A 27,090-nucleotide genomic window follows, 5' to 3' on the forward strand; every position below is an offset into this window, starting at 1 on the left:
AAAAAAAAAAAGTATATTAAGTAAGGATAAAATGGAGAAACATTGTTATCAGTATGTAAAAATGTAGATTACATCATCTAATTTATGACTTCAAGATTATTGTCGTTGTCAATGTAAAACACAATGCATGAAAGTACTAGATAGATCGGGACAAGGGATTCATCTGAACTTTCTTTGAAAAATTACACTAAATATATAAAATTAAAATTTCTTTTTATGTAATATCTTTTGAAATCGATATTGCTTCAACCTACTCTACAATTACATCTAATCACAAAAAACGTATGGAAGTTGTTGACCTTTAACAACTTCACCAGTAATAAGTAACTTGCTTAAAATGTTCAGAATCAGCGGAAGTCACCTGGCTTGCCAATTTTAATGTTCTGTGCACCTAGGAATTCAATGATCGCGTTCTTCTGCCAGCTCTTGAAACTCCTGCAACGATATTCAAGTATAACAAAATCGTGTTATTCTAAGTAAACGAAAAAGGAAAAAGAGGACGTTAAAATGTTACTGAGATAAACAATGTAATGATGTTTTGTGAGAAATGTTTACTCCACACTAACCGTCAGGTGTTCTTGATCTTATACTAGCTTCTAATGACATGTTAATTAGAACTTACAGCTTTATCAGAGGTTGGAAGGAAACAATGTATCTCTATTCATCTCTGAAGCCTGCAACGCTCAGTATATCCTAGCTACTCGTTTTGATTGTTTTGTACTCAACAGTCAGAAGAAAATTGTTGTACTTCAGTAGTAAACATGACGGGGAGAGGAAAAGGGGCTAAGCTAGACTAATGACTGGTCAGGAGTGGTAATCTTGTCGTAGTTTCTTTTCTCTAGACAGCTGAAAAGTTTCTGCCAGAAATAGTTTACAGAATCCTAACGTAGGGCTAATAGTGTGGATATATAATAGTTAAAGAGGGTTTAAGATTTAAGTGATAAAAGCAAGTTCCTGGCAACTGTGTCATCAATGGAATTGTTTGAAGTGTTGGTGAGAGGAGATCAATCGCAACAGAGTTATGGAGAAGCTAGAAAAAGAGCTTGGGAGTTGGGCAGAATGTCCCCGATGCACCATTATTGGATGGAGGGGAGTCATTATGATCCTGAAAAAGGACTCTAGACAAAGATTTTATTGTTCTTTCCAGATAACAAGTCATTAGAAGAAAAGTTCAGTCTTTTTTTTAACTTCAAGATTACGACAAAGAAAAATTAGATTTTAATATTCAACGAGTTGAGAAGAATGAAGTCTATCTATCATTGAAAATAAATAGCGTATGTAAATGTGCACTCCGATTCTGGAAAACTGCAGCTTCTTCCATTTGAAGATCATATTTTCATTTTCTATCATGATTATTACTCTGTAACAATATGCTCAAATAGATGGTCGTCCAATTAAAGATTGAAGATGGATCACTTGGAAAATTTAAGCTTACTGAGATGGTCACTCTTTGATGTAACATATTTCCACCGTCTTAAAATTCCTATCTAGTCAGTTCACCCTGGCTCTAAAAAGTGGTCCTTACGCTCCATAGTGGAAGAGGTAGGTTCAGTGAAAGTTCAAGTGATACTAGTGCTGGTTGGGAATTGGTATCTTTCTTTTTATTCTTTCACAGTGTAGAACCAAATATAAAAAAAAAAAAATCTTTTTTTTGTTGCAAATGAACTTACTTCTGATCAAGATGTGCCAGAATTTCTCCACCAGGAAAACCTGCTTTAGTAGCATCATATGCTGCTCTAATCGAGTGTTTCCAAGTTCCAGCAATATCTTGTGCATTTACTTTACCTTTTGATGGACCAGGATCTTCCATCGGTAAGGAGTAACCAGAGAGGAGTTGGCCCACCCAACAACCATCCTTCCTGTGAGTGAAACAAATTAAACCAAACTTATGCTGGAATATAGCTTCTGTTTCATAATGTAGCAACTTTGGATTACTTCATGTAGTTGGTGTAAATAAAGCTAAAGAGTCATTAGGTTCTAAAAGAGCAGCTGAAACAAATCAACCATTGTATAATCTGCTAAATAGATAACTTGAAAAGCAAAGTAAGAAGATGCAGAAAACAAAGCCTTTTACAGTTTAACTATGCCAAAGTTTTAATGCAAAATGATCACATACATTCCGAAGGCTCTAATATGAAAGATATAGAGGTAATAAACAATTTAGTAACCAAATTACTTACTTTATCACATCTGTATGTCGTGGCACATAATGTCCTCCACCAATTCCTAGAAGGACTTTGTTATTTGCAGACGTACTGGACGGCAACGAAATGACTAGTCAATTTAGAATAATACAGAAGACATAGTTTACGGACAAATAAAATTAACAGCTAGATAAGATAACCATTCATTCAAACTATAGTCTGTCTAGCTAATCTCAAGGAGTTAATTTATCAGGTGCAAAATTGTGGACAACAAAACCATAGGACTGACAGAACAGAGATTAACAGAGTCTGGGTTTACCAAATTCACTCCTGGATCAAAACCAGAACCAGGAAGTGCAAAAGTTGGTTAGCCTCTTGATTATCATGCTGGTCACATAAACATTGGACCATTTTACACTTTAAAAAGAAGGCTTTCTCATGCTCCAAATAGGAGATCATATTCTGCTCTGTTGCAGCCTCATTAACAACATGTGGCTTCTTGCTGAGAACTTCCAAAGTTATAAAGAAGAGCACGACTGCATAAAGCTTGTGAAGGCTATGGGAGAATGACAAAAAAAGGTCTTGAAGAAACCAAAATTCCTTCTTGCTTCATTTTAGTTCAATAATACATGGGAGCAGCTTCAGAAGAAAAGAGTAAACAGATACTCTGAAGATGAGGCTCTAAATTCCAGAAAAGAAACTTAAGTAGGACGCCGGTGCGCATTGGCTCAGGCGGTGTCGATATTTGATTATTACATATTTTGCAAGTAACTGGAATGAAATGAGCATGTCGGTAAAATATAGATATTTTTTTTTTTTATGACAAGGGAAACCCGCAGCCGCTATCCTTTGGGTGCCCACAGGGTAAAATCCCCGCTCCTATGCAATAACTCGCAAACCACACAGGAGAGGTAACCCGCACTGGGAAATCCTGGTGCGACGAGCTCGACCCAGAAGACAAATCCCTGGGTCGCATGTTGATGGGAGCAGAAGACTAATAAGTTGCAAGGAAAGAACAATAAAGAATTATGAATCCAAATATGAGAACTGAAAAAGATAAAAATAAGGGAGCTCTGCCTCTGAAATCAATGCTAGCAATAGTAAAAGTAGCATAAGGAAGAATGTGGGTTTGCAATATAAATGTGTCCCCAAAACTTCACCTTTGCTGTACTCAGTTTCTTTTCTTTGCTTGGGAGGTGGGGTAAAGATTAGGACGCTGTCGATACACACACTCAATTCTAACAATTTACTTCGTCAGAGAGAAGAGAATGCTCAGCCAAAAGAAGAGCCTAGGATGTTTGAGGGATATAGGGGAAAAACTTGCATATGATACCTGCTCCAGTTTCCAACAGGAGGACCTCCTCCAAGTCCAAGTCCTTCCCAGACTAACTGTGAGTACAACATGTATGTGTTAGAGAAAATCAAAATACGTAAGCATTGATGTTTTTGGATAGACCAGACGGATACCATAAGAAAACTAAATAAACGAAAGAAAGTCCTTCGCAGACTAACTAAAGTTGAAAATATAAGACTTCCAAGATAGCAACATCCTTGACCAGTAAAGCAGCCAATAACAAAGTAAAATTCACCTGAGCAACAACTTGAGCAGCATCTGGCCTCCTCCAGTACTCCTCAGTGCTACCTAGATCAAGCAAGTAATTAGTTTTACAAACCACATAGCTGATGAAGTAAGTGATGGAGTAAAACTTGTGCTATTGTTGAAGCAGAGCAAAGAGACAAATAATAGAGAAAAAGGGGACAAAATAACTATATAGACTCAGCATTCTAATTGTGCACAAAATGAATATAAAAGGGTAGAGATGAACAGAGAGAAATCTAAAAACAGTGATAGTCTATATCAGCCAAAGTATATAAAAGGGATACTATCCTAGAAGCAAGTAAATGGACACACAAAAAAATGAAGCAATCCGATGCCTGCCTAAGTAGAAGTCTTGTGAACCTATCTCCTTCAACTATCAAATTGAGTCTTGCATAATTTGGTTATTATTATGTTAGTTAAGCCAAGGAATACCCCAGAAAGAGAAAAAAGAGTGTCTACACTACAGAAAAGAGTTCAATGTGAATCAAGGTAATGGCTTGGTTTCTGCTTTATAACTGACCTACAACCCGATTGGACACCTCTGCTTGCTTAAAAATTAGGAAGATTTACCTTGTTCCCTCATCCTTTCATTTCTCTCTATGACAACTTCCTGTCCTTAATCTTGTGTTTCTTCCTCTCTATTTGAACACTATGATCTTCTTTCATATTAAGATTATAGAAGGGAAAGAAAAATAAGCTAATAAGTAATCACTAATCAGTGCTGGTACCATTTTTCTTCTACCTAATTTTAGATTTTACTTGAATCATATGCAACTCTGCTGCAATTGGTATAGTAAACTTCTAGATCTCCCTTCTGTTCCATTTATGGCCTGTTTATCTGACAAATGCAGAATTCTGTGGACCTCTTGGAAATTATGGAGCTTTAATTCCACTTAATAAGTGCTATAAAACATGAATGCATAAAACTTGAAAGGCACATTGAACTATTTTTTTTATGGTGTGAACTCCAATTTTAAGGAGGAAGTAAAAGTATACAAAAAAAATAGTACTTCATGAAGCTTACCTATCTCGATAAACATTGTTGGCTTAGTTGTCACGGGTCCATGATGAGTAGCTTCAAAGGTGATCTATACCAGCAAGGAAACAATAGTATTAGTATTCACTCCATATTACATGTCAAGTAGAGGAAAAATGGAAAACAAAAGAAAGAAGTTATTTGGAGAGAATTGCCAGGATTATCTAGCAAAAGAAATTTTTTTATAAGAGCCATAAAAGATTGATCATAGAACTGGTATAGAAAAGAGCCATACTTCAAATTCGGGAATGAGATTATGAGATTCAGCAATTTTATTCAAAAGAATCATCCATGGCCCCATCCTTGGATTTGGTGGAGCCGCCCACCCTGGCTTCCCTCCTTGTGGTGGAACATCTCCCTCTTTCAAATGTGGCACCCCTAACAAACATTGAACAAAATTAGGACCTCATTAAGGTGCTGCAAATATCTAAGTTCCATATATCAAATTTTACCATACTCTCTCCCAACTTATAAACATTCTTTCCATGTTAGGACGCTTCGTAACGTTTGATAACCATTCAAATAATGATATTATCCTAATCAGTTTTTACGACTTCTAATAATTCAAATTCATTTAAATATACTAGTTCTAAAATATTCTTTCCAATACCAGTAATATAATATTCCATCCCTACAAAACTTATATACCACTCTCTTCATTTTGGGATATTCAAAATGATTGACACCATTAACTAATACTCGTTCCCTTTCAATTTATTTCTCTTACTTCCCTTTTTAGTTAGTTGAAAAAAAGAATGTCTCTTTCCCTTTTTGGCAACTCTTTAGTTCCAACTCTCCACATGGCATGCTTAAGACACAAGATTAAAGGACATTTTGGTACCTTCTACATATTTTTAGTTTAAGACGACAAGATTCAAAAATCTTCTTTACTTTCTTAAACCCCATGCCAAGTCAAAACGAAACAAACAAATTGAAACAGAGGGAGTATTTTCCTTCATTTCTTAAAAAGGTGGTGTTTTGGTGTTTTGCCTGGTTTGTCGCACTTAGACTAGTCCAGTTATGTAGCTTCTGCATCCTATCAGCACATATAGAGGACAACTCTATTCACCAAACTTAGACAAATGGAATCACCTAGCCTTTTTTTTGCCTCTACTGTAATTTGAACTATGTTGTTCCCACCAACTTTATTGAACACATTATAGTAGTAATATAATACATCAACACAATTAATTTTCAACACAGTATATACAATCCAACACCCTCATATAAAATGAGACAAGAGATTTACAATTACACAGAGGCAGATGCAGCTTTATAGCAAAATTGCAAACAATTAATAGGTCTGAACCCATAAATTTTAAAATATAACAAGTTCAAATGCTAATAACCTTAAAATTGAGCTCATAGAATTTAAATTCTGAATCAACCTCTATTATGCTACATACCAATGGGGTGGATGGTGAGAGCGGGGCGGTTAGACACAGCAGTGTGTTTACTAAGGAAGATAACCTCATCGACCGTCTGACCAGTAGCATTCTCCCAACGTTGATCCAAATCATCTTCTTCAACAATGCCTTTGTCATGCTCCAATAGCCTGACATCGTCATTACTGAAACTTCTGATACATTGATCCAAGGTGGGCCCGGGTTGCCAACCTGGCATAGCTAACAGCTCCTTCGCTGGGCAAATTGATGCCGGATCCACCGTCGTCGCCACCACTAGCTTCACCATTTCGCCGGCTTTTCTGAGACTGAAGATTCTGTGGGTATTTTCTGTGGGAAATTTTTCGCAGAGCATTTATATATAGTTTGGATTTAAAAAGATCGACGGTCCTGCTGGCGCCACACTGGCAGTAGTTAGGCGCTTTTTTGCGTGTCAAAATTTAAGACTAAGATTTCCCCATTAACTTATTTGATTTTGATATGTTTTAATTGAATAAATTTTTTTTGAAAATATTATCAAAAAGGTAGAAGAGAAGAGAAGGATATTGAAAACATTCCTAGTTTCGATACAAATTATTAATAATCTTAAATATATCCCTGTTATTGCAATATGAGTGATATACACTCATAAATTATCATCAAGTTTAGAGGTGTTTTTAACATTTTTCTCAACTTTTTATTAAGAGTTTCATGCTCTTACAAGAGTTTGAAACCACTTATTATATCATGTGACAGGTCTGAGATATATCTGGAGTGTATTTAAGTTTCGTTAGATAATTAAAGATGTGTTTTTAAGACTGTCAATAGTTCAAGAATAAAACTAATAATTTGCGTCAAGTTGGTGTTTTCAATATTTCTCTCATCTCTAACTTCAACATGAATTATTAATTTCATTCTAAACTGTTAACAACCTTAAAAATATCCTTTTATTTGACTGATTAAACTTAAATACACACTCGATTTTGCAACATAAATGAAAATACACCCCTAAATTTTCCATGCTTCTACAAAAGTTTGATATTCCTTGCTATATCATCAACCTAAAGTTAATCAAAGTAAAAAATATTTTTAAAACTACCGATAATTCGAAAACAAAGTTAATAATTCTACGAGTTTAAAAAGTATTTTCAATACTCGTAAAAAAGAAACTTAATTAAAAGATGGCAAACGTTTTCTCTTTTTTTACGCTGAAGGACACATGTTGTACGCTTCCAAGTTAACTTTCATAGTTATGGCACCAAAGCCCCAGCGCATTCGTCACTGTAAGTTCTCATTTCCAACGATAAACCCTAATTCTCTCTTCTCAAGGAACAATAAAGTTTGAATTTTTGGTTCATTTTTTGTTGAATAGTGGTGGGAACAACTTGGCAAAGCGCAATGAAGAAGGCGAGAACAATGAGTACTGAAACTGACACTGAATCATCAATGAAAGATGGCTTCTCTAAATATGCTGATTACCTCAATAACCTGGTTAAGTTTCTTCCTTTTTGTTTTCTTGATTCACTTGTATATGTCTGTTGTGATTAAAAGCTGTTTATTTGCGTTTTCCTTAAATTTGGGTGATTGAATTGGTGTGTTTTAGCCTTTAGGAGTATAAAAGGTAGCAATTTAGGGTTTGTGTTCGGTATGAAGGAAAATGTTTACCATGGGAGGTGGAGGTAGGGGTGTGGGTGGTGGGGATAAGGGCTATGGGGAGGGGGTGAAGATGAGGTGTGTTGGAGGGTGGGGAGGAAACAATCGATGTGGAATGTCGGAACTTATTTTCCCTGCTGCTTTTATCAGGGAAGTCATTTTTCATTGGAAAATGTTTTCCTTCATGCCGAATACACTCTTAGCTCTGATTATTTTGATACACCTGAGGGTGGAGAAAATGTTACTGAAGTAGGCTAGAATTTGAAGAATTGGTCGACCTAGAACATGACCAGAGGGTGGTACCTGCTCTTGTGTATTTTGGGTATAAACTGGTTTTTGTTCAGTTCTACTAAGGAGTTGCTAAGCTACTGGAAGAATGTGTGGAAAAGACACCCAGGACTATAGCATGTCGTGAAAGAAGCACACTGGACGGGCGTGCTTCGACCGTGTCTCCGGGGCACAGTTGAATGTAGATATCATGAACGCGAGGTGCAGGATACCAGGCCGAGAAACCCGGGCAACCATTCCCCTATGTGCCAATCGCTAGCGCATCCAGGGCCCCGGCGCCCAGCTCAGCTGGAGAGGCCTAGCCTGATCTGAGAAGTGCTAATTCGGTTCGGATAGACTTCATTCAAGAATGCCACCGCCCCGGGAATCAATAAGAAAACTGGAAGAATGTGTGGAAAAGAAATGTTGTGGAGGATTGGAGGCAGATCATCTCAACTTGTATCTGGTGGACAATATGCCCAGACATTTTGAAGACAAGCAATACCATTCAGAAAATTAGGATGAGTTGTTTTTGTCTTTTTTACTTAATGTGTAAACAGAACATGTCGGGGGAAGCAGGAGACTTGATAGATTTGCTTGGCAATGTTTAAATGCAGGGTTTTTTTATTGAATAGGAGTCCTTTTTACCTTTTGAAACTGTAAAAGAACCCTCTTAACATGTTTTTGATGTTAAGAATACAACTGGTTACTTATAGTTTTCCCCAAATCCCATTGTTTTACAACTTGATATGTAAAATGTGGCTTTCATGTGGTCAAGTTTCCAGGTCTAGTTTCACCAGCCACAACGTTCTTGCAAACTTAATGCAGGAAAATGTAAAAGTATGTTTAGAGAACTTCTTTTGTTTACTACAACCAAATGGTATTGGTATTCAGCTAAGCAGGAGAGAAGTGAATTGGAAATTCTGTAGTGAAATTTAGATCATATGGTTTGGATGGCGAACATTTGAACTTACTATCATGTTTCTGGCTTGTGCCACTTTATTTTGAGAGTCAAATCTTTTCCCAATCTAAACATCATATAGCAATGCAAATATTTGTTCTTTATTGAATGGATGGATCTGTTCGCCTATCAAAAACCAGGAAAAAGGAAGAATATTTACTTTTGATAATTTTAGAGAGAAGGAAGTTTATTTGTGAAAAGATGAATGTATATTCTATGTACCTACCGCTGATTTTGCAGTTATACATATCCAGATGACTCTCTTGTCAAAACTAGAGAATACATGTCTGATTATGTGCAGAAAGTCAAGATGATTTGTATTCTTTTGTTTCATTTTTGGTGTAAAGAAAACTATGTAGAGGAGACTGAGTCACTAGTTGATATGATAGGTTCCTTGTGAAGCTGTAGTCCTAAGCATGGTTGGGTTTTTGTAATTGTAGATAGCACTGTTATGGTGCATATCTAATACATATTTATATATATACATGTTACCAGTTTCAAAAAAACATGTCTGAGTATGTTCATGCTTGAAGAGATAAATCTCTGTTTCAGATTCAAGTTCTAGTTTGAAAAGAGAAAGTTCTTGAGTGAGGATTGATGGCATAGAACACTTAAACAAATTATTCTTGCTAGTTTCTGAATAAGTTCTTATGTTAGCTGATTATAGCTTTAAACAAATTGATGATGGAGAAAAGTCACTTTTGAGTATCGAAGAATCAAAATTCACATGGAATTGTGATATATGAATTTTGTTTGTGTATGATGCAGAATGATAAGCGAGAAAGGGTGGTGAAAGCCAGCCGTGATATTACTATGAACAGCAAGAAGGTCATTTTTCAAGTGCACAGGTATCAAATCTGTTGCTGCCCATGAATTTTCTTGTGGAGCTGGTGATGCACTATTTTTCTCTTTTATGCTTTATAGTCTATGGGTTCTCTTGTTGTATCATATATGCGCTGTGCAGATGGTTGTATGTGGTCTTCAGTATACCTGGGTCCTGGATCTATGCATTGCTGCTGTAAATCATTTTTCTCGCACATTCTTGCTAATGTATGGCTTGAAATCTTATCATCTTCATGGCAGTTATCCACATGAATAACATGTTTGAAACTGATGCTTGTGTCTCAATGTGTATGTAGTATGCCAGTACCAGCACAGTTTCTATTTGTGCTTATTTAACCTATGCAGTCAAAACATGTGAAATGTTGGATAGCTATTTATCTTCGTCTGCTCCACTTTGTTGAATTTTATGTAAGGTGAAAGATTATCGTAGTTTTTTTTTCTTCCCTTCTTCACTAACAGAATGAGCAAGCAGAACAAAGAGGAAGTTCTGGATAAAGCAGTAAAAGATCTGGCAGCTGTGACTGATCAATATTTGTCCCGGCTAGTTAAGGAACTGCAAGGGACTGATTTCTGGAAGCTAAGACGAGCATATTCTCCTGGGGTGGGTCAGTTGGTCTTATTTTGCTTCTAAAGACTTAGAAATATCCTAATTTGACTTGGCTTCTGTGCTCTTCCAACTTGTAGGTTCAAGAATATGTTGAAGCTGCAACACTTTGTAATTTCTGCAAGACAGGGACTCTATTAACTCTTGATGAGATGAATGCGACCTTGCTCCCATTAAGTGATCCTTCTGTTGAACCCTTGCAGATTAACATCTTAGACTATATCTTAGGGGTAAGCGTCTCATCTGTTTGTATTTTTCAAGTTAAGCAATGCTAAGAAATATTGCCATATTGCTAACTTTTCCACTTTAGCTTGCGGACTTGACAGGAGAATTAATGAGGTTAGCAATCGGTCGAATTTCAGAAGGGGAACTTGATTTTGCAGAGAAGATCTGCAGTTTTGTGCGTGAAATTTACAGGAACCTTACTCTTATTGCCCCGGAGATGGATGATAGTTCAGATATGAAACAGAAAATGGAAACAATGCTCCAGAGTGTGATGAAGATAGAAAATGGTATAGTCTTCAGCTGGTGTCTACGACCAATTTCTTTCTCTTTGTACCTTAGTTCTAACCTAACTACTTAAATACTGCTTTAGGACAGTGTAAACACAACTGTTTTTAAGCAATTCTGTCAGGCAGTAATCTTTTTGTTTTCAGTCTCAGGGGTTTGTTCATTTCAAACTGTGTATATTCATAAGTTTTTTCTTATCAGTAATATAATCAAAAGCTTTTAATTGGATGCACAGGAAAGAAATTGTTATCCAAAATTTGTATGTGCTCTGGCTACCGAATAATTTAAATCATTCTCGTGTGTGGTTCACCTTGGTGTTCCATGTATAATAACTGTAATTTAAGTTCTCATTCAATGTTTGATTCTTCGACTAATATATTCAATTATTTTGTTGCACTAGGTAGTCGGGTATATTCAGGTTCCATCTGGAACCTGTAAAGTAGACTTGATATTCTGGTGTTTCCTGCAGCTTTTAGTGGATATTTTACCTTTCATAAAGCATCCTATGTTAAAACAATATGTTTGCGTTTAATTTATTGTTTTAGTTTGAGCTTGTGCAGTCAATATCTGTATTTAGTTGTGGAAATAGTTAGTTACTAGTAACTGAATCTGGAAAAAACTCGAGGCGTATCTCTTATGCAACTGATTGTTCTGCAGCTTGTTTTAGTGTTCATGTAAGAGGATCGGAGTATATTCCCCTTCTTGGATCTGCTGACACCAGTTATCCACTGTTGGGCATGCCAGACATTGAATGAAGAAGTAACTATCTACTTTGTTAAGAGTGTTTACAGAAGTTATTATGCCTTGTACTAACTTAATTATGCTGCAATTTCTTATTGAAGGCAGAAAGATAAGTTTTTGAAGTTGTTGATGCAGCTCTCCCAGCCTGCATATGCACACGGTGCAGAGCGTCTTTGTAGGGTGCTTGGGTGCAACGATTTGCGTCTTTGTAGTAGAAATGACAGATTTTGTAATTACTCCAGTCCTCCTACTGAAGTTTGTAGCGGAGATTGTATAGCTTACAAGTACTCTATTTCTTCCTACTGACCTACAAGATGGATACCTTATTCGCGAAATGATTGCCGGAGTTTGTTTTCTAAGATGATTTTAGACTAGTTTACACTCTTTATTTACCCAGAAGGTATTCTGAATCAATGTTTTTTCTGTTGTTATTATTGTATTTCATAGCTTTGAAACTTACATCTTCTTTCTGCCTTATATAGAAAAAAAGAGGATATATGTTCATTATTTTTTGGCTTGATACATAGTCAACCCCATAAACAATAATATCATATTCAGTGAAATTTCATACACAAGCCTTACCATTGCTTCGTGGAGGTAGAGAAACTGTTTTTAAAAGACTCTCAGCTCAAGTGAAGAGGCAACCCTTTAAAACTTGTTAGGATATTTCCTTTAGACACTCGAACTAAGTCCTATTTCAATTTAACACTCCAACTCCTAATAAAGTATTCCAATTGGACACTTAAAATTCAAATTTCGAAGAAAAAAAACATATATTGATTTTTACTTATTCACTTTAGCATATCAAGAGAAACACAATTCTCCGAATCATTTCCTAAGTTCATTGAAATTATATATCAATTAATATGCATAGTATATAGTATAGTAAAACATATACTTCATAAGCATGAATGGAGTGAGTATAAATAATAAATTCTTAGCCTTTAACCTCTATAAGCTTTATATTCTGAGGAGATTCTTAAAAGCAAAAGAAAAAGGAAGATTTGTTGGGAATGTAATTAAACTGTTATATTGTGGCTAGGTTTCATAGCTATCCCTAAGTAGCTGTACATTTATCTTGGAAATGTAATAAGTAGTAATAATATGCAAAATCAGAAAGAAGAAAGAAAATAGCGACCATAAATTTCCATAGCTAAAAAACAAAAATATCATGCTACTCTTATTTAGCTACAGATTAGCTATAAATTACCCAAATAAAATTCAATTAACTAGGGGCTGTTTAGCAATGAATTAGTTGGGGATTATCGACAAATTTCTGAACTAATTCCATATTTTCTAGTAATGATAGTAATAGTAATGTAATCAAATTTATAGTTTCAAATTAATAAAATTAACTTAGTAAATACAATCTTAATAAAAGCTTTGTTAAAGATTAATTGTGTCAAATCAACATAAATCAAGTAATATGAAACGAAGCTATACATAAATTTTAAAAAAATCTAACAGGAAAAGTCACTACTCATCATGCATATCTAGAAGCTAGAACTACTAAGACAAGCAAGTCTATATAGCAAAACAAAAAAAAAACTGTATAAATGAGTAAGTAGAATAAACCCTACAAGATATAATTTCTTAGGGGAAAAAAATCTCTCTCCGTTCTAATCTATTCGATGTTGTTTAGAATGAAATTTAAGAAAGAAAGACTATTAAAATTTGTGATTGTGTAACTATAAATTATCTCATTAAGAGTAAAATAAATAGTTAAGTGAAATTGTTACTCCCTCCGTATAAAAAAGAATGATATACTTTTCTTTTTCACCTGTTTAAAATACAATGAAACCTTTCCTTTTTTGACAATACTATAATTTCAATTTTTCACGTGACATGCATGTTTAACGCCACAAGATTAAAGAGCATTTTAGTACTTTTGACATATCTTTAATTCAAGATTACAAGATAGAAAATTCTTCTTTATTTTCTTAAACATCGTCTCAAGTCAAACTGGGTCATTCTTTTTTAAGTGGAGAGAGTATTAAATATGAAAATATGTCATTTTTCAAAGACTAACTACTCCCTTCGTCCCATTTTATATGAGTTAGTTTGACTCAGCACGGAGTATAAGAAAGAAAAACTTTTGAAACATGTGATCTAAACTAAGTAATAGATATTTGTGTGACTATAAATCATTTCATTAAAGGTAAAATAAATATTTTAAAGTTAAATTACTACTTAACATAGAAATGTGTCATTTTTTTTATACCAATGACTACACAGAAAAGTAAGTCATTAGACAGATTAAAAAGAAACTTCAGCATTGTGTGAGAAAATAATCAAAGGAACTTTAGCATCACAAAACACATAGATTTCTTGAGCTTTCTTCACCAAACCAACTCTTCTTTAATTTTTAATAATTTACCTAAAAATAGAAACTCTGAACTTGTTGTTTACCTCACACAAAGGAATTAACCCTTGGTACCTCCTTCTTTTCTATTTCAACAAAAAGTGAACAAAAACCCATTTTTGTGAAATGTAAAAGAACAAACTACCACTCACTACTTATTCATGTTTGACTTGACACTCTGCTTATAAAAAGCACTAATTTTATCACCTCTAATTATTATAAGCTATCTAAATATTAGAAATCAAACGAATAACACTTAATAAAAAGGTTTTTAAGTGTATATAAATATGTTAATGAGTTACACATGAGTTAGCTAAAATATATATTCTCCCTAGACGAGCTAGTAATTATCGCAAGGTTACTAAAACAGGCTAACTTATTATACGTAAATGCCTAATTATTAATCTATTAGAGATAAGTCCATCCTTGTCATTAGCAAGTTACATAAAATAATAAATTAGTGAACAAAGAGTGACATGAAAATGGAGAGGAATATTAGGTTAAGAAAGAAAATGAGAGGTTGTCTGAAAAAGCAAGTACATGATAATATTTAAAAGGATAAGACATGATATGGGAGGTGACAATGATAGCCACAATATATAACTAATGTTATGTGTTTAAGGATTTGTTGTCTAGCATTGATTGGCTACACAACTATTTCCTTTAGTATATGTTGGATATACTATGAACCCTAACAGTTATTACACAAGTTTTAGTACAATATGTTAACTCAAATATCTACTCTTTATACATCTTTAATTTGTGCCTTTAACTTTTCCAGGGCTATGGACATCATTATTATATTTTCATATTCTCTCTTGACAAAGTCTAGTTCTTTTTCTTCTTTTCCTATCATATTTCTAACATAATTTTTTTTAGGGATCGAACCCGAGACCTTTAATTAAGAATGAAGTAGTTTCATCACTCACCACAACTCATGTTGATCTAATTCTTTCTTTTAGTTTCTTGACAAAGTCTAGTTCTTTCTTCTCATTTGGTGTCTGGAGTCCATATTGAAGCGCTAATTAAATCTGAATCGTGATGCAGAGTCCATTCAAGAGTGGCGCTTCAAACAACATTTTGCCCATACCCAGAACTCGAACTTGAAATCTCTGATTAAGAATAAAACAGTTATGATCCATCAATACACCACAACATTTTTAATTTCCCCTTATGATCTAGTTCGTTCTTTTACGTTGAAACAATAATCACTCAGATGAATTATTATCAAAGAAAAATAAGCACAAAACTATCTTCTTATTTTGGTTATCTCAATCTTTATATCCTAGAACCACATATATAAATTCAATTTAAGGGTAAACAACCATATATGGTCAATTAAACATGACCTTTGAATTTTTTGGTTGTTGCATCAACAATAATGTAGTAGAGGCTCAAGTTATAAACTATGGTCACAATAAGGTTAGTAAGTGCATCTACTTGCATTAATTCCATAAGAATTTAAGTACTAAAACAAGAAGTAAAAGAGATAATGTAGTCCGATCCGTTCGGTGACATTCAGATAAAATTGAAACGATACAGAGAAGATTAGTATGTCACGCACAAGTCGAGAAATGGTCCAAAATAGAAAATGTATGTTTGACTTATTACATGACATATATATCATTATAGTTTGCATACACAATAGTTTACTAAACATGCAAGCTAATTAGTCTTTTGAAACACTAAAAGCTCAACTTGTATGTATGAAAGAAATAACATTTATTGGTTCTTTCCAATCTCAAACTTTCATCAACTTAATTGCTTGTAAAAGGCAAGAGAACTTGTTTCCCATTCAAAGCATCCATCCAGGCAAAATTCCAGTAGCATTATGAGTTGATGGTTCTATATTATCCAATGGAGCCAGATTGTACCTGTTACTACGTGAACTTCAGATTCTGAATTCGCCTCTACAACTTACAAGATGGCTCATCACTTCAATAAATACACAAATAAATTATTTTGAATGTATCTAATACTTCAGGTTCTGAATTCGCCTCTAAACTTACCACATGACTCACTTCAATAAATATACAAAAAAAATATTATTTGAATGTATCTATTGTATACTTTAGATTCTAAATTTTCCTCTGGACTTCCAACATGACTCACTTTAATAAATACACAGAGAATTTTTTTTGAATGTATGTATCACTTTAGGTTCTGAATTCGTCTCTAGACTTACAACATGACTCACTTCAATAAATGCACACAAAAAAAAATGATTTGAAAGTATCTATTGCTTTAGATTCTGAATTCGCCTCTAGAACTTACATGGCTCACTTCGATAAATACACAAAGAAAGATACTAATTTGAATTTATCTATTACTTTAGATTCTGAATTTGCCTCTAGACTTACAACACGACTCACTTCAATATACACAAAGAAATTAATTTGAATGTATCTATTAGTTATTACTTTAGATTCTGAATTCGCCTCTAGACTAACAATATGACTCACTTCAATAAACACACAAAGAAATTAATTTGAACGTATCTATTACTTTAGATTCTGAATTCATCTCTAGACTTATGACATGGCTCACTTCGATTAATATACAAAGAAATTAATTTGAATGTATCTATTACTTTAAATTCTGAATTCGCCTCTCAGCGACTCAATTCAATGGTTCAATTTAAAATGTTGCAAAAAATGTGCTATTTAAAGGAAAAAAAACATAAAATTATAAATTACCTGTTTGGCACTATATTAGTATTGCATTGTAAAGGCTGAAAGAACCCCTCTGACTGAGCAGGTTGTTGTCTGAATTGTATATTTTGCTCTCCAGTAGTATGCCAATGTGCTTGGTGGGCTACAGAGTTTTCTTCCAACTATCATAAGCATTTCATAAAGAAATTAATAACTGTCAATCGAATCCAGAAAACTATGTAAAAAGTACGATAAGTTATAACAATTGACAATTTAAAATATTTAAAATACATATAAACATATGACATCAAAGAAAACCACATATGAATCTCAAAATCCGAAATGGAGAACAAATGAGTCAGATACCATAAAACAAAGATTAAGGGTGTGTTCGGTATAAAAAATATATATTTTCCATGAAAAATATTCTTGAAAAATATTTTTTAGAAAAAATAAGTAGGTTTTTACTTGTTTTCTTATATTATGTACATAAACAAAAAAATATTATTCTTAAAACATTTTTACATAATCTAAGCAAATATTATAAGAGGTGGTGATGGTGGGTAGGGGTGTGGAGTGGTGGGGATGGGATGGAGACTACAAAGGTGGAGTGAAGATGAGGTGTGTTGAAGGATCAGAAGGATACCATCAATGTGAAATGTCGTCACTTGTGGAGCTTATTTTCCTACTTTCACTGGCAAAGTCATTTTTCTCATTTTTAAAAAACATACTTTCATAGAAAAGACATTTTCCCAAAATTTAGATCAACCAAAATGAAAGTAAAAGGTCCAAAATGAGTGCTTTCTGGATTTGTACCTTTGTCTTCAAGGATCTGTTGATTTCAAGAAGAGATTGTTCCTATAGAAAAAGCAAAAAGAACACATATAATGTCACATGAGCAATTCATTTAATTGTCAACTTAGGGGATTATACAAATACATACCTTTTGTTGAAGATCAGAAAGTTGATCAAGCATGTTTTGTGTCTGAAACATGTTCAAGGAGTTGGTTAAAAACTTCTTTAGCAAATCATGCAAGCAACTATTTACCCTTTTTAAAAATTATTATTTAATTATTTATAATTAGCATATAAGTTGTAAAAGAGAGAAGGTAGGAAAAGGTAAGATCTTGTTACAAAATAAATATATATGTATGTTCTTGATATAGTGTACAAAGATATAGATAAATATCATATCTTTAGGATTTCCTCTTCAAGTCGTTCCTTAGTTAGCTTGTAATGTTACTGTATTTACACATATTTACCTATTGAATAATACACAAGTTACAATGATACACGCACTCGGAAATTTTGACCTTCCTTCAGTTTCGAAAATAATATTTTCAGTTTCAAAAAATCTTGACCTTCCTATTGTTTCCTATGATCAGTTATCTCATGCATCTAGATCTTTGATTGCATCTCTAGACTCTATGTCTGTACCCAAAAATGTTAAGGAGGCTTTGATCATTCTAAATGGTTTGAAGCAATGCTTGAGGAAATACATGTGTTAGAGGATAACCACACGTAGTAAAATTTCTCCCTAGTGGAAAGAAAGAAGTGGGTCTTCGTGGTCAAAGTTGTTTTAGAAGGTCCTGTGACAAGACTTAAGGCTAGACTTGTTGCCAATGAATATGCTTAGACTTAAGGGATGGATTACTCAAACATCTTCTTCCCGGTTGTCAAACTCACTACTGTCTGCTTGTTCATTTCTCTAGTTGCTTATGAGAATTCTCCTTTGCATCAGTTAAACATTAAAAATGCATTCCTTCATGGCGGTCTCTACATAGAGGTTAATAAGAAACAACCGCTTGATGTTGTTGCTCAGGGGGAGTATGAAAAAGTTTGTCACTTGAAGTAGTTCTTGTATGGCTTGAAACAAAGTCCTCGTGCTTAGTTTGAAAAATTTAGTAAGGTACGTAATTCAGGAGTTTGGACTAAAAAGAAGACAAATATGATCATTCAATCTTCTGCAGGCAATTTGTGGGTGGAACTATTCTCCTTGTTGTATATGTCGATAACATTATCATTACAAAAATGATTTTGTAGGAATCTCTTCTATCAAGTCTTTCTTACATACTAAGTTTCATTTAAAAACTTGAGACAACTGAAATACTTCTTGATAGTAGAAGTATCTAGAAACAAGAAGAAGTATTTTTCTATCTTAGAAAAAAATTATTCTTAGCCTAGTGGAAGACATCTATTTTGTGGTTTTTTGGATGATTAAGTTATTTCTTGGAGTTCAATGGAACAATTCATTGTTACTCTCTCAACTTGTGAAGTAGAATAGTAATATACGTGTGTCATGCTATTTGATTGAGAAGATTATTGAGTAAGTTTATTTTGCCACAAATTGAAGCCATGTCAAGTTGTGTTAACAACAAAAACTCGCTCAAACACTTGTCAAGAATTTGAATGTATCATGATCAAAGCAATATAAACATAAGGTACTTTCATCAAAGAATGCATAGTCAAAAAGAAAATAGAATTCAAGTATGTAAAATCTCACGATCAACTTGCAGATACCTTTACAAAGCCTCTAAGAATTAAAAATTTTCAAAGGTTGAACTCGAGTTAAAATAAAGAAGAAAAATTAAAGTTAAGGGGACGATTTGTGGGATCAATAAAGAAAGTAGTTGGCAACAAGTTGCCATAACAAATTGCAAGAGGCCATTACATGTTTTCACATGTAATTTGCAAGTTGTTGAAGCAATCATTAACTCCTATAAATAGGAGCTTTGTTTGTTCAATTCAAATACACCAGAGCATAGAGAGAGTAATCCACGGATTATTTTTAGTTCGTGAGAAAATAGAGTGAGTAATAATATAATGAGTTGTGTGAAATAAAAGAACGTATTTTAAGATTTAATAGTTTTTTGACACTATCAAGTTATAATAATTGTTAGTATATTACTCCATTTGGATATTATATTTATCCCATTAAAAGATTTGATATCGATGTCACTCTCTTTTTATTACTATTTAACATGGATATTATTCATAGGTAGAATTTATCATTTTCCCGACATACCTTTCATAAAATTATATTTATTGCACCAAATAGGGCAAAAGCATGAATGTTTGTTTATATATAAATTGTTGAACCCCGTTGACACAAGGTAAGATATTAGTGTACTTGCAAAGAGGGTTTAACGTCTCAAGTTCAAATTTCAAGTCTGACATTCTATAATATAATATTGCTTGAATTGTCTTTGCATAAATTTCTAATTCCACCACTGAATTGTCATCGGACATTAGGAGCAAAGACTTATGATCTGAAAGCCTAAAATTGACAAATAAATTATAACCTATAAGGAGCATAGAACATACCCTTCTTGATCTTATTTGCCTCAAAGATGAATCCAGCTGACGCTCAAGCTGTTCCAAATCTTTTGTGTTTAATTGACTTAAGTCCTCTCCAAGTATATGCCTTAAAGATTAAGAATAAGTAAATCCAATTTTATTAAGAATTAGGGTAGAAGAATAATATATTGAAGACACAAATAACATATTGACAAGCCGTCCTTTAATTTATTTCACGGGATTTTATCTAAACATCCTGAACCTGTTCAAACAAACGCATGATTGAACATGTCCATGCATGTTCAAAATACTAGTTCTAAACCGGTTCAGGTGTTTAGATGAAACCCCATGAAGTAAAAATGGACCGTTAATCAAAATGGGACAAGTAAAAGTGCCTTTCAAACAAATAATGTATCACCTTTGAGACTGTTGTAGCACTTCAACTCTTGCTTTCAGCTTCATATACTCTTGGTAGTTGTTCTATTCCATAATAACACTAATAAGTTAGAATGAATATAGAGTGCTTGACATTAGTTATCAATATCAATTAATTAATTATTTACGAAGAAAATAAGACAGATAACATGTTATAAAAGGTTAAATTATATTGATACTGTCAGAGTATATAAGTTAAGTACGAAGTAAATTGCGATTCTGAGGAAGATGAAGGAACCTGTGAATCCATTGAAGACTGGCCAGTTTCAAGGTCACCATAGCTGCATCTATGGTATCTCTCCAGTGTATCAGACATACTAGGAAAAAATGACAAGTTGCACAAAAGTGACAATTTGATTTAGAGGAATCTTCAACTTATTAAAGGATCATACTTTATTTACTCTTTGACAAGAAATGTAATTATTACTAGTTTTTTTAATCATGTTACAAGTACAACAATAATAGTAACATATCAGTGTAATCTCATAAATGGGGTTTGAGGATGATAGAGTGTACCTAACCTTATACCTGCCTAGAAGTAATTTAGAGGTTGTTTTTGATAGACTCTCTCGACTTATGAAAAGCAATTTCAAAACTAGGTTTAGCCAATACAAGAGTAAAAATTATGGTGAAAATACGATAGACAAGAAAGTTCATGAAGTAAACATAGTACAAACAACCCAAGTAAAATTAAAGAAACATCAGTAATAATACAATGAACAAAGAGATAATAATAATGATATTGATAATAATTAGACAAAGAGATAATAATAATGATATTGATAATAATTAGACTATGCTCTCCTTGATGAAAGAAAGAAAATTGTTTGAATACCTATTGACCCTCTTCCCTAACACTCAACTTTCATGTGTTTTTTAAATCGAGAATCAATAATATATCATGTCATATCTAATCACGTTACAAGTTATAAAGCCCAAATAATAAAACTATAAAGAAAAACTAATGCACAACCATAATATATAGGTACTTTATCTAACTCTTAACTAGGACCATATGTAGAGCATAATGCTTAATGCATGCTTGGTTTTCTCTATTACATATTGCCTTATAAGTACTTTAGTCCACGGTTACCTTCTCTTACTTTAATATGATATCAAAACAGATAATTAGTTATAAGTCTCAACGTTATTTATTATAATTATCTAATAAATAACTTGATTGTGTAAAAAAAAAACTATATTATTAATGCCTAGAAGTTACATAAACCAATATTACTTCTACTATGTTATTTGATCTTGATTATGTTTTTTAAAATTGTTAGTTATTATAACTTAGAATACTTCTTATACATATACATGATTAAAATAAAAAAAAATTGACCCACAAAACTCGAGTCACATAAATTGAAACACAAAGAGTATGCAGAAAATGAAGAGTAAATGACAAATTTGTCAGTTCAAGAACATTAGTGTCAAAATTAGATGAAAGGCAAGTCCTTAACTTTAAGAAAAAGACGATTTAGATGGTCATTCAATTAATAGGATTGTTATATGAAAAATTAACATTATTTCTTGATTTCAATATAATTTTCTTGGATAATAACTATTAATTGAGTGATTATTCAAACAAAAATGATCAACTGCAAAAATTACTCCAATCCGCAATACAAAATTTTCTATATGAATTGAGCTTAAATGAAAAGTTGAGGATTCATATTGTCAATTCCGACTTGATATAAAGTTAGTGTTATTTGTTGCCATATATAATCAAATCAAATTCTTTTTCAAAGTTTTTTGTTGTTTTCAAAAACTAAGATAAGAATTCAAGCAGCTTTAATTCAATTCATATTATAAAACTTCTTTTTGTTTCATGTGTCTGTACTTGAAGAACATATAAAGTGAGGATATTTTAAATTTATTTATTTATTTGTTTAAAATAAAAAGAAGAAAAAATGAAGGTGGAACATCAAATCATAACAAAAGTTAGATCATAAAATGAACTTTGTTTTAACAATTTTAATGTACAAGAAAACCTAGATCTAATCAAATGAAAATTTGATTATTCACCCTTAATAAATGTACTAAAAACTCTATTCTCACTCAGATCTATAACATCAATACTCAAAAACAAGTAAAAATCAACAACAATTTTTTTTAAAAAGATAACAAAATCATAATGCACATAAACATCCGTTTGACCATAGATTTTGCAATCGAAACTCAAAGTTGTAATATTTGGAACTAATTTAAAGTTTTGCGAGTGGAAGTGAAATTTAAGATATTTAAAAATCAAATTTCGTGGTTAAACATATACAATTTTTCAAAAATCTATAAAACGTAAACGTGAAGCTTAAATGGAGCGATATCGACATTAAAAACATATAAATATTACCTAGAGGTACTGCAAAATTCATAGAGCTTGCCACGATTAGAGAAAATGATAAGAGCAACTTCAGCTTCACACAAAATAGAAAGCTCATAAGCTTTTTTGAGTAATCCATTTCTTCTCTTAGCAAAAGTAACTTGCCTGTTTATCTTGTTTTCTATTCTCTTCAATTCTACCTTACCTCTTCCCATTATAATATTATAAAATATAGTTTCAAAAATCTAATATTTTAATCTCAAAAACTAGTCATGTGTGTGTTTTTTTGATAAAAGCCTATGTATAGTAGGATATTGATAGTGTAGTTATGGTTTTGGTTCTTCTTTTTTCTGTCTTTTTATTCTTAGGGTAATAAATAGCTTTGTGGGGTCATGGGGTTTCCTAATATTACAACATTGTATCTATATTTCTTATATTATTTCGTTTGATGTGATATGTGATGTATAAGGTATAATAATTTCAGCATAAAATGCAGAGTTATTTTATCGTGTGTTTAGTTGGAGGTATTATGTAGTAATTCTTAGATTGTTACTCTTACCATTTGTGTTTTATTGATGAAATACATTATCTCATATATATAGTGAAATAATAACTTATTCATGAAATGATTTATTCTAAAATAATTAATCCTAGAATAATTTATTCACGACCAAACGACCCTTATAAATATCACTTTAAACATTGTAAATAATGCATTTTTGGAAATACTGCAAACTGCTTTTGTTATTTCTTCTGCTTGTGTCCCTTGTCTCTTTATAATTAATACTCCTTCCGTCCCTAATTACTTGTCCACTTTTGAATTGACACACCTATTAAGAAAACACTTATTGACATAGTGAGTTTACCATTGTACCCCTATTAATTATGAAGTGGATGAATTAAAAAATTAATATTTTCAAAAAGCTCTACCTTTTTCAAAGTAATTAATTGAGGGTATAATAGGATTTTTTTTTGTCCTTTCTTGATTTGTCAAAATGGACAAATAATTAGGGACAACTACAAAAAGGAAAAAAGGACAAGTAAATAGGGACGGAGGGAGTATATAAGTAAAATATGTTTTGGTGTTTAGGGCAAAAAAAAAAAGAAGACGAGTCAATACTATTTAGTATTATTATTTTTCAGGATAAAATGCAGAGTTATTTTATCGTATGATTAGTTGGAGGTATTATGTAGTAATTTTTAGATTATTACTCTTATCATTTGTGTTTTAGTGATGAAATACATTATCTCATATATATAGTGGAATAATAACTTATTCATGAAATGCTTTATTCTAAAATAATTAATCCTAGAATAATTTATTCACGACCAAACAATCCTTATAAATATCACTTTAAACATTGTAAATATTGCATTTTTGGTACTACTGGAAACTGCTTTTGTTATTTCTTCTGCTTGTGTCCCTTGTCTCTCTATAATTAATATATAAGTAAGATATGTTTTGGTGTTTAGGGCAAAAAAAAGGACAAGTCAATACTATTTAGTATTATTATTTTTGGTTTCTCACCAACTAACCTTTTAATATCAAGTTTTTGCCCCTATTTGGGGGTGGTATTTAATTTGTATCAAATTACATATTAAATCAAAGGAGACATAAGTTTTAGAAAAAAAAATTCCATATAAGTTGTGTAGTATCTAGTTTGATGGGAAGACCTAAGTTAAAATAATTTTTGCTTTATTCGGTTCTGTAGGAATTAAGCGGGCATAATTTGGTATGCCTTGTAACGCAGAACATGTGTTATATTATGATACAAATATTTATTTATTTTCCTTGTAGAATTTGTTTTAAATTTTTTTGATGCTAGGGGTATTTTAAGTCACTTTTTTTTATTACTTAAAGGACAAAAATTAAAGATCACCAACTTAAGAGTCAAAAATTTAAAACCACCCCAAAATGGGGGCAATCGTGCGAATAACCCTTTAATATTCGTATTAGGGCCTCGACTAATTTCAATTCTAGTCGCGTGTGACTCGTTTAAGTGGGAAACACTCTATAATAAATGTTTATCCATGCCAAGTAAGAATTCAAAACTCTGATTAAAAATGAAAGAATCATATTTATCTCATCACAGTCTTTATCGATAATACTTTTACTAATATCTTTATGTTATCTCTAGAATTTGAATATTGGTGGCTGTCAAGTCTAACCCAAACTTTAGATTTTTAAGCAAGTTGAGGTGTAGAGCACTGAGGAGTGGGCATGTACTCTTATTTTGAGCAAATATGCCCCAATTTGATTTGAAGTTCTCAACAATGGTATCTTTTTAGGCCCTTTTGGCTATTTTTTACCATGATTTGAAGTCAGATTGATTTGAAATTAAAATTTTATTTGAATGCATAAATTAGATTTGAAAAGTAATATTTTTTTTATAGAAAACCACATAATTTGTTGAAAATTCTATTAAAATATTATGGAAATTTTAATTATATATTTTTATATAATTTTTTAAATGAGTAAATCATAATTCATAAATAAGGTATCGAAATATAATGAATCAATCACATAACTTGGTTATTTATTTATAAATAAATGTTTGTAATTACATTTTATTAGAAAGTTCCAAATTCACATAATTTTACATACTACTAGAAATAAAAGTTTTTTCCGCTGATCAAAGAGATTTCAATCAGTCAAGTCCCACATTTCCATTTTAATGGAAACTGTGAGACATATTATGAAAGGTATTTGTATCCCTTACTGGGATTGAGGGGTGTTTTAAAAGACCTTTATATGGAGATACATTATAAGCCCCTTATATTGGAAATATCATGTCTACAAAATACAAAAGTTAGCTCATGACGAAAAAGAATGTTCAAACTATACTAAAAAGATCACACATTTCTTCTAGCTAGGACTGGACATATAGTGCGTGGACAATTTTAGTATGGAGGTCTAACATCGAAAAACAAGAATGGAATGAATCGTGCATTAATATTATGTAAGGAAATATTTTTTGTGTCTAACTCAAATCTAAAAGCGAACTTATAAGGAAAAGATTGTTTAGATCATATTAAAGTAAATACCATTTCTTAAACCACCGAGATGGGACTCTTCACAAAATTATACACACACTAGACAGTATAAATATCTTTTTACACCATCAATAATAGGTAAGTGTATTTATACTAGATTATCAATCAATATTTACTAAAAAAATAATCTGATCGTGTAAATATTTTTTACACCGTCAATACATATAATTGAAACTCAATAGTATTTAGCAGTCAAGGGGTACAATAATTTTTGGTGCTAATTAAATGTATAACAACCTTAAATATTGTTTGTTTTTCCTTAAACAAGACATAGCACACTCCCCCTTATGCATCTTTTGGGGACATACCACATGTTTCTGTTACATGAGTTGGATATTTTGATATTAGATACCTAAGAATATGTCATGTTACTCCATACATATCAAACAATATTTCACTTCAATTGAAATATTTAAAATCAAGATTTGTGATTACATAAACTATAATACGTTAATGTAATCATTCAATCTTGATTCAACACGGAGATAAATGAGAGAAAATTTTGATTAAAAAAATAAAGCACATAGTGTATGGGAATTGATATACAAATTAACTGGTATCATCTAAATTGAATATCACAATTCATAGATACCGATTTGTATATCTATTTCATACACTAAAAGAATTAATAACATACTTATAAAATTTGGTGATTTCATTTCATACATTAAATACCACAGATCTTAGATATCAATTTGTACAATCATTTCATAAACTTAAGCAATTAATAAAATACATAAAATTTGTTGAGCACCAATTTTCATATCAATTACTAGAGTCATCATACACAATACATAAACTAAAACATGTTTGTATAAAATATGGTATATAAACTAATTTCCACAATCATTATAAACATTTCATAGAAATACGACATATATATAAGAAATCACTTTACAAATCGATTCCACTCAGTATATATATAAAATCTAAGGAATATTCCGTAAATTGAATATCACAATTTATAGATATCAGTTAGTACAATCATTTCATAATTAAATAAAATTATTGAATAAAATATAAAATTCGATAAATACCAATTTTTATATTAATTTTCTTAGTCGTTATACACATTATACTCCATACAAATATGACATATAAAAACATTACTTCATAACTTAAATAATAGAAACAAGTTTCCCTAAATAAAATCCAGCCCTAGTGCCAAAGTTATTCACAAAAACGGGTAAGACTCTTTTCACATTTTCCATATTTTATATATATATA

General features: G+C 32.1%; 3 protein-coding genes across 6 annotated transcripts; 1 reads left to right on the forward strand and 2 right to left on the reverse strand.

The window, feature by feature from the left end:
* Nucleotides 1–45: 45 nt before the first annotated feature.
* On the reverse strand, nt 46–6,524 carry LOC102600227 (D-aminoacyl-tRNA deacylase). The gene is made up of 8 exons (XM_006363498.2): nt 6,187–6,524; nt 5,016–5,158; nt 4,769–4,832; nt 3,734–3,786; nt 3,478–3,533; nt 2,181–2,255; nt 1,671–1,859; nt 46–435 (listed from the first exon to the last, which is right to left on the reverse strand). Exons 1-8 carry the CDS (start codon nt 6,470–6,472, stop codon nt 348–350), a joined length of 954 nt encoding a protein of 317 aa, XP_006363560.1. The 5' UTR covers nt 6,473–6,524; the 3' UTR covers nt 46–347.
* Nucleotides 6,525–7,359: 835 nt separating this feature from the next.
* On the forward strand, nt 7,360–12,206 carry LOC102600558 (translin-associated protein X). Of its 4 annotated transcripts, none has more exons than XM_006363499.2 (8): nt 7,360–7,445; nt 7,535–7,653; nt 9,812–9,891; nt 10,346–10,487; nt 10,571–10,720; nt 10,801–11,002; nt 11,658–11,759; nt 11,843–12,206. In XM_006363499.2, exons 1-7 carry the CDS (start codon nt 7,382–7,384, stop codon nt 11,753–11,755), a joined length of 855 nt encoding a protein of 284 aa, XP_006363561.2. In that variant the 5' UTR covers nt 7,360–7,381; the 3' UTR covers nt 11,756–11,759; nt 11,843–12,206. The 4 variants fall into 4 exon arrangements, with proteins under 4 accessions (XP_006363561.2, XP_006363562.2, XP_006363563.2 ...); XM_006363500.2 differs by having other exon boundaries at nt 11,847–12,206; XM_006363501.2 differs by having other exon boundaries at nt 11,865–12,206.
* Nucleotides 12,207–15,710: 3,504 nt separating this feature from the next.
* On the reverse strand, nt 15,711–23,080 carry LOC102601573 (MADS-box protein CMB1). Its single transcript, XM_006363503.2, has 8 exons — nt 22,840–23,080; nt 20,725–20,803; nt 20,470–20,531; nt 20,079–20,178; nt 17,698–17,739; nt 17,571–17,612; nt 16,800–16,936; nt 15,711–15,977 (listed from the first exon to the last, which is right to left on the reverse strand). The coding sequence occupies exons 1-8, from the start codon at nt 23,022–23,024 to the stop codon at nt 15,899–15,901; spliced, it is 726 nt and encodes a 241-aa protein (XP_006363565.1). The 5' UTR covers nt 23,025–23,080; the 3' UTR covers nt 15,711–15,898.
* Between the last annotated feature and the right edge of the window lie 4,010 nt (nt 23,081–27,090).

The sequence above is a fragment of the Solanum tuberosum genome, unplaced genomic scaffold (genome assembly GCF_000226075.1).
Source record: "Solanum tuberosum cultivar DM 1-3 516 R44 unplaced genomic scaffold, SolTub_3.0 scf00431, whole genome shotgun sequence".
In the NCBI taxonomy this organism is placed as follows: Eukaryota; Viridiplantae; Streptophyta; class Magnoliopsida; order Solanales; family Solanaceae; genus Solanum; species Solanum tuberosum.